General features: G+C 36.4%; 1 protein-coding gene across 1 annotated transcript; it reads right to left on the bottom strand.

Moving 5' to 3' along the window:
- Nucleotides 1–6171: 6171 nt before the first annotated feature.
- Nucleotides 6172–6874, bottom strand: LOC132164312 (Preprotein translocase Sec, Sec61-beta subunit protein). The gene has a single exon (XM_059574802.2). It carries the CDS (start codon nt 6767–6769, stop codon nt 6449–6451), a length of 321 nt encoding a protein of 106 aa, XP_059430785.1. The 5' UTR covers nt 6770–6874; the 3' UTR covers nt 6172–6448.
- Between the last annotated feature and the right edge of the window lie 1714 nt (nt 6875–8588).

An 8588-nucleotide genomic window follows, 5' to 3' on the forward strand; every position in this document is an offset into this window, starting at 1 on the left:
ATTTGAATCGAGTTGCTGATGCTCTGAGTAGGAGGGTTCCACTCCTTACTACTATGCATACCAAAGTTGTGGGTTTTGACAGTTTCCAAGAGTTGTATGCGGAAGATCCTTCCTTCTGGAAGATATTTGCTGAGGTATCTGTAGGTAAGCGTAGTGATTATATTACACTTAATGGTTATCTATTTCGTGGTTTACAGCTATGCATTCCAGATAGTTCATTGAAGGAGCAAATAATACGAGAGTTGCATGGAGAAGGTCACTTTGGGTGAGACAAAACCTTGGCCTTGGTCTCATCAGACTATTTTTGGCCCAAGCTAACTAGTGATGTGACACGTTATGTGGAATGATGTTTTATTTGTCCAAGGTCTATGGGGACCCTCACAAATGCGGGTCTATACACCCCATTACCAATGCCCGACAGCCCATGGCTTGACGTCAGCATGAATTTTGTTTTGGGTTACCTCGCACTCAAAGGAGCATGGATTCTATTCTTGTGGTGGTTGATCGATTTTCCAAGATGGCCCATTTTGTTGCTTGCTAGAAGATGATGGATGCCGCCTGAATTGCTCACCTGTATTTTCGGGAGATTGTTCGCTTGCATGGGGTTCCAAGATCTATTACATCGGACCAAGATGCAAAATTCATGAGCCATTTTTGGAAGAAACTGTGGGAAAAGTTGAGGACCGAGCTTAATTTTAGCAGTGCCTACCACCCCCAAACAGATGGTCAAACTGAGGTGGTAAATCGAAGCTTGGGGAATCTTTTAAGGAGTTTAGCTAGAAATAAACCAAAGCAGTGGGACCTGGCTTTGTCACAAGCAGAGTTTGCTTACAACCGATCCAAGAATAGAAAGGCTCAGTTGAGCCCTTTTGAGATCGTGTATGGGCAAAACCCATCGGGAGTGCTTGACCTCGCACCTATTCCCCGTATTGATCAATTGAGTATTAAGGCTGCTGAAATGACGGATTATCTCCGAGGAGTTCATGACCAGGTCAAGAAAGCAATAGAAGATAGAAATGTTAAGTACAAAGCACAATCCGACAGCCATAGACGCAAGGTAACTTTTGAGGTTGGTGATTTAGTTTGGGCTATACTCACACGTGATTGTTTCCCTGTTGGTGAGTATAACAAGCTACGAGAGAGGAAGATTGGGCCCTGTGAGATTCTGCAGAAGATAAATGACAATGCATACCAACTACGTCTTCCAGGTCATTTAAAGACCTCTGATGTGTTCAATGTGAAGCATTTGACTCCTTTTTTTGTTGATGTAGACAAAGACGACTTGAACTCAAGGGCGAGTTCTTTCCGACCTAGGGAGACTGATGTAGGAGAATAATAATAATAATAAAGTAGATTTATTATTTATGCTTTAGGTTTCCTTTTTCAATAAGGATTGGGTTTTTCCTTTCCTATTAGGATTGTTTTCCTATTAGGATTTGTTTTCATTTTCCAATTAGGTGTGCTTTTTATTTTCTTTGTTAATTTAGGAGGTACCTAGCCTATATAAAGGCATATAGTTTTTGTTATTTTTCAATCCAGTTTATACTATCAATTCAATTTAAGTCTTTCAGAGTTATTTCTTTGTTTGCTTATTTGGAGCACTTAGGGATTTTCTCTTCCCTATTTGTTATTTTCTCTCTTCCTAAATTCCCTTTTCTATCTTCAAATCTTAGTTTCTGCTGCTTTTATACGCTATCAGAACAATTCTAGTTTTGCCCGGCATCAGGTGTTTACTCATCCACATGAGGTAGTTTGCATATCAGCCAAGATTCTTGAGGACTATATAGAGGCCCAGATGGGTGACGAGACCAGATTGAGGACGAACGAGGTGCACCAGAAAATATGGAGAAAACCACCTGAAGGGTGGGTGAAAGTTAATTGTGATGCTTCTCTGAACAAATCATAGTGTCGTGTGGGTATGAGGGTTGTCATTCGGGACCATGGGGGAATTGTCATTTCGGCAAGAAGTCTAACTAAGGAGGGAGCAATGGAACCAAGCGCAGCAGAGGCAATGGCTATTTTCCATGGAATTGTCTTATGCTAGTCATTGGGTTTCCAGAAACCAATGGTGGAGGGAGATGCAAAAGTGGTCATTGAAGCCCTGCAAGAGAAGACAATGACCAAATGCATTTATGGTCATATTATCGAAGACATCCAAGTGATTTTACATTCTTTCCCTCACTGGAAGTGTGAATATGTTAGAAGAGAGGCCAACGGCGCGGCACATAAGCTAGCAAAATAGGCCACCACTAATGTTATGGATAGAGTTTGGAGTCTAGAGACTCCGGTGAGCATACGAGATATTGTAGCTCTTGAGCATTCTGCTTTTTCTTAATGTTTAATGATAGTATCGACAATATTTTTCAATATATATATAAAGAGAATAACTTACATAGAGAGGTTGCACAAAAATCACCTTTTGTGCCACCAATAAGAAACTGACACATCAGCTAATTTCATTAGACTTATTCTACAAACAAAAACTCAACCGCACTATATTATACTCCAAAAAAAATTAAAATTAATTTTTTTATTAAAAAAAAAAGCATATTTGAAGGGGTGGCCGGTTGGCCACCCCTCCCCCACATTGGGTGGCCGGCCGCCGCCCCCAGGCCATGGGGGTGGCCGCGCGGCCACTCCCATGGCCTGGGGTGGCGCTGGCCGCCACCCCATGGCGGCCACCCCCCATGGCCTGGGGGCGGCGGCCGGCCACCCAATGTGGGGGAGGGGTGGCCGCCTTCAAATCTGCTTTTTTTTTTTTTTTTTTAATAAAAAAATTAATTTTTTAATTTTTTTGGAGTATAATTTAGTGTGGTTGAGTTTTTATTTGTAGTATAAGTCTAATAAAAGTAGCTGATGTGTCATCTCCTTATTGGTGGCACAAAATGTGACTTTTGTGCAACCTCCTTATATAAGTTATTCTCATATATAAAACAAGAATTGTGGAGGACTCGCCCATCCTATTGAAAAATGCATTAATTATAGGTACAAGAATTTGCCCTCTCTCTTATTTAGTTGTTTTTTACACAAGAAAAAAGAAAAATTGCTTGACTCTTTCGATTGGGTGTGCAATTTTTTTATATTGTTTTCTATTATTTTTTATTGTATTTAAAATTGTGAATACCGAAAAAATTATCTTTTTGCATTATGTTTAGATTATTTAGAGAATATGAAACAAAATTATAAAATATGTTTGAAAACATAAATTAAATTGAATATATTTGAAAAAAAATAAATAAATCTAAAAATAATTACAAAAAAAATCTAAGAATTTTAAAAATAAAAATAAAAACTATGGTGGTTTTCGAACCAATCCGGGGGTGTCTGGTGGTTTTTTTTATAAAGAAAATAATAATATTTTGTTGCTTTTTTCTTTTTCTTTTTTCGTTTTTCTATTTTTTTTTTTATTAGTTGGGTTAAAAATATTAGAGTTGGCTTGAAAATATTTGAGTTGGGTTAAAAAAATTAGAATTTGGTGTAAAAAACACTCGAACATGAATTCAAAAAATAGTAAAAAATAACTAAAAATAAAACAATACTCAAAATTTATTTAACCCTGCTAACACAAAATAATGTAATTAAGCACAAGATTTGCCCCGTGAGACTTCTGCACTCAAAAAATAGGACCTTCAACCGGGGCATTAGAGAAACAAACAAACTTCTGTGACTTTTTTTTGTAGTGTAATAAACTAGACTCAACTTGTAGAATCTCTTATGATATCAAATAATTTTATTCTTATTATTTTTAACTTTATAATTAAAACATCTTTAGAATTTGAAAAAAAATGAAAATAGTCCTCTTTGTAGTGAGAGATAGAACTAAATCTTTATGATAATAGTTTTGTTACCCTGAGTGTCTATATTCGGCGGATTCTGGATACTAGAATGAATATCCGACGAGGTAAATCCATAAGCATCAAGATGACAAAGCTGATTTTTGTAGTATCCATAGGATCAATTATAACAAGTCACACACTTATATTCCGGAAATACAGAAACAAAGAAATTTCACGGTTGAACTACCCAAAAATAGACGACATTCTAAACCCAACTCACGTACCACTTTGATGGGCAAACAGCCCAACCCTTGGAACATACTATAGCCCCAAGTGGCGAAGAGCCGACATCAAGGTGTCAAACCTCCCCGGTCCATCACAAGGGAAACAAAAACCAAGATTTGCTTTATTCGGTATCAAACGAGAGCTTCGAGCAAATAGAACACCTTTCAAGAGTATCACTACCGTCACATGAGTCGTAAATGCATGAATGAGAATCATGTGATGTACCAAAAAATCTGCAGTTCCCTCTCTTCCAAAGGGAGATTTTAGTAAATAACCAAATATAACACTTGGGCTAAGGGTCAAGTTGGTAATTTTTCTTACATCTCCCCCTCTCGGAGCCCAGGTATCATATACGCCTCCAAAAATAAAGAGCCTTGAATACTAGAAGAAAAGCACCTATACCTAACAAAATTAAGTGAATACCCAAAATTATCTCCATGACTATGCATATAGGAAAGAAAGAATAAAATAAAAGAATCAAAACAGATCTCTCTTTTCTTTTGTAATTATATTTTTTCTTTTTCTTTTTCTTTTTTTTTTTCATTCCTATTCTTCTTTCTTTTATTAAAAAGAAAGTGGGGATTCTAAGAAAAAGGGGAAGCTTACAAAATAAAAAATTATTTCGTTTCGATAGTCATTCATTTTAATTGGTGAATAGGAATATACTCTGAATCGAAATATAATTGATCCTATGGTTACTTACAGAAATCGGCTTTGTCATCTTCATACAGATGGTTATACCTCATATAACACCTTTTCAAAAATATATATATATAACAACTCTAAAACACATTAAATCAGATATCAGAGCTCGTCTGCATAATCCGTGAATAACACAATCAGACAGAGACTTCAATCTCCAACACTGATTGATTGACATTACAACATCACAAGAAGATGGAATCATCCCACGTCTCACATAAGCCTAGGTACTAAAAATATCTTAGTGCCACTGGCTGTAACTTGTAAGAGTGACCTAATTTCTAATTGGCTAGAGTTCCATGGACTCTAGAACACACCATAAACCAAAAAAAAACGAAAACAATAGCATTCATTTGATAAAAGAGTAAAGTTGTAGAGTGCAATCTGCACGCTTTCAAGTAATTATGCATTATTGGACAACTTAAAACAGTACTTGGAGCAGGACTAATATTTTTCTACAATATGAAGGACAAAAGTCATGTAGCTTATACAGATTTTTGTAATAACTGTTCATCTAGTTTTCTTATTCATTCTCATTATACTTGAATATGCATTTTTGTTTTCTTTCAAGAATGGAACAGGTAATTACCTTCTCCTGCCAAAGTCCCCAACCCCACCCCTCTCCAGAAGAAAATAATAACATAATAATAAAGGAAAACACCTTTGAAGCCTTCATAATGTACCCAGCAAAAGGAGGAAAACCTGGAATCATTTCTGCTTTCTTTAAAGCAGAGAATGGAGCAGGGAATTGCTCCATCTAAGCAATATATTATAATATAAATTAAATAATTAAATTAATTTATCTTTATAGGATTAAGCTTTTGAGATAAATAGTAATTTAATATAATATTAGAGCTAGTTATAAATAGTACTGAGCACAAGCTCTGTCTTCTCAATCATTTACCTTCAATTTCAATTAAATATTCCAAGATTTTGGGTGTTAATTCTTTGAAATCTACCTCAAGACCCAGCTTATTAGATCTATAGGAATTACTAGAAATAAGGTGAAATGTCCTATATTAAGGAAATAAGTAAGAACCATTTCTTGGTCAGGTCAATAGCTACCTTTGAGCCAAAATCTGAAGCACTAAACACAGTCCTTATAAAGATTGTTTCCAATTATGTACAACTTCTGAACTAGTTTGAGTCAACCAAGAACAAAGCAGAGATATATAGATAAATAACATAACCTATCTTCAAGACAAAGCACCAAGACCCTGAGAAAAACCAAAAGCGTTTCTAACTAAAGCTTGTGCAATAATTTCAATTTTCCAAGTTTCTTACAAATTCTCTGTTTGATCTATAAAATAGGTCAAAAAATAAAATAAAATCAAATCAAAAAATTAAAAGTGAAATTAGGTAACTCATCCAAGAGATTAAATCATCAAAGAACAAAAAAAGCCGCACATATCAAACGATAAAAGGATTTATTCCAAGAAAATTTGAGCAAATAAGAGCAGATGAGATGATTGAAAAGCAAGCAAGATCAAAACTCACTCGTTTCCTTCAAAGTAAAACCCGCAGAATCCGGAATCAACAAAATGGAAACCCTATGAAGTACAAGCTTGCGAAAATGTACAGAGCAAAAAGGAGAAACGTAGCATTCAGTTACCGATCAGGAACGCAAGATCACTCATCACTAAGCCTCCAGCACAGCAATCAAAGCTCGGAATCCGAACACAGAGCTAAGCTCCATCTCCGGATCGGCGATAGAGCTTGCCGAAGACGTGGAGGGCGGTGACGAAGCCGATGAAGCAGACGCTCATGACAAGCACGACAGTCGGCGTGATCTTCAATCCAGGGGCGTCGTCCGTGTAGAACCTCAGCATGTTTCCGCCGCCGCCTGAGCCGGCGCTAATCGCGCCGGAGCCGGTGGCCCCGGACGCGCCGCTGACTCTACGGCGGCGCATACCGGCCGTCGCAGCCGCGGAGCCTCGCGGAGCAACGACGCCGGGTCTGGAGGTCGCGGAGGCCGTGGACTGGGACTGAGATGAGCCTCTCACCATTGTTGCGCTCTGAGCAGAGCGAGAAGAGGATATGTAGGCGTGTGTGCGAGCGTGTGTGCGAGTGAGTGAGATGTTTGAGAAATGAGGGAGAAAGGATGAGAGTGAAATAAATTAGGAGGAGGTTGGGTTCTTTAATACACTTTAATGAGGGAGGTAATTAGACTGGGAACAATGACCGGCGCAAAAGTTCTACCGGTTCCAGCACTAGCAACATTTTTTTTTTATACATATTTCTTAAATTTAAAAAGTTCAATAACCTTTCGCTTATTTATTTAAATAAATTTCTCCACTTCCCTTATAGCAACTAAATTGATTTCTTCAAATAAAAATAAATTTGAAAAGAAAAATTTATTTATTTTTAAATTTAAAAAGTCACTTTTAAAATAAATCAAATATCAAACTCTATGTATATTCCTCTACTTTAGTTAAATATTATTATTTTCTTATTTATTTTATTTTTTTTTATTTTATTTGTTCTGGGTAGATAAGAGACAGAATGAAAATGAATATATAAGATTAAAAAACTAAATAACTTTCATTTTTTGGCCCTTGGTATTTGTAGAGACAGAGCCAGCTTTGAATTTGGGGGGACCCAAAGCCAAAAAAATTTTGGGAGGGACCAATTGGCAAAAAATACCTTAATTTTTTTTTTTTTGCCTAAAATTTTTTTTTTCTTGTAATTTTGGGGACCAAGGCCACCGATAGTCCTCCCCTAAATCCGTTTCTGGGTATTTGGAAAGCCTTGTTTATCAAAGTTACATTTAAAATCGAGTATAGAGCTTATTAAATGGCTCTTTTTATGAGTTTTTTCAAATTTTTAAGAAAAAACCAAATTTAAAGAGCTCACTGGGATGCTCTTATCTTTTTCTTATACAATTTAAGTATTTTTTTTAAAAATTAAATGATAGTAGAAAGAGAAGTGGTAGAATATATTTAGAATATATTATAATATTCACCGTATTTGCTGATTGATCTATACTTCCATATATATATATATATATATATATATATATAGATTAGATTTTGTAATATTGTTCATTAATTCTTGATTGTATTTCCTATTTTATCTGGTCTTATTTAACTATAAATAGGCTCATTTGTATATAGTTCAATACACACAAAAGGACTTGGCTTACCTGCGGTAGAGCAAACTAACGCATATCTGCAGTAGTTTGCTCTACCGCTGAGATTTCTTTTCTAATAACGTGCGTGAAAAGAAAAAAACGCCGTCAATCTCACGTTTAACTCCCGTCAATTTCTTTTGTTTTTTTCTACCTAAACCCCAAGCTGTCTTCTCTCTTTTCTCACCATACCCAAAATCAAATATTGCACTGCTTATCGTCTGCACCTCTGCAGCATTCTTCTGAAGTTTATCTTCAGTAAGAAGAATGTGAAAGTGTTTTGAAGCTCTTTGAGGATGAAACATCATTTACAATGCAAATTTTCTTCCTAGGAGGAGTAGAAACCCCAATTCTCTTCTGCAACAAAGCCTCACATCTACTGGATTAAAACCCTCAATTGCAACACCAATTTCCACCCTAGAGAAGATCACCACAACACATCCAGAGCCACAAGCAAAACAAAAAATTTAAACCAAGATCTGAAATTGAAAGGGATTTTTTGCACAAACAAGAAGAAGGGGAATGGGACGGTGGAAGAATGGGAATGAGGCAAAAAAGTTCAAAGCAATTTTGCTGGAAAATAGATTTTGAATTTCATCTTCATTCACCCCTTTCTTCTTACATCATCCAACTTACAACCACCTCCAGATTTCAACTAGTGCAGAGGATAACTGTGGCCTCGCACTCGTCGGTAACGC

This window comes from Corylus avellana, chromosome 8 (assembly GCF_965113065.1).
Source record: "Corylus avellana chromosome 8, dhCorAvel1.hap1.2, whole genome shotgun sequence".
Lineage (NCBI taxonomy): Eukaryota > Viridiplantae > Streptophyta > Magnoliopsida > Fagales > Betulaceae > Corylus > Corylus avellana.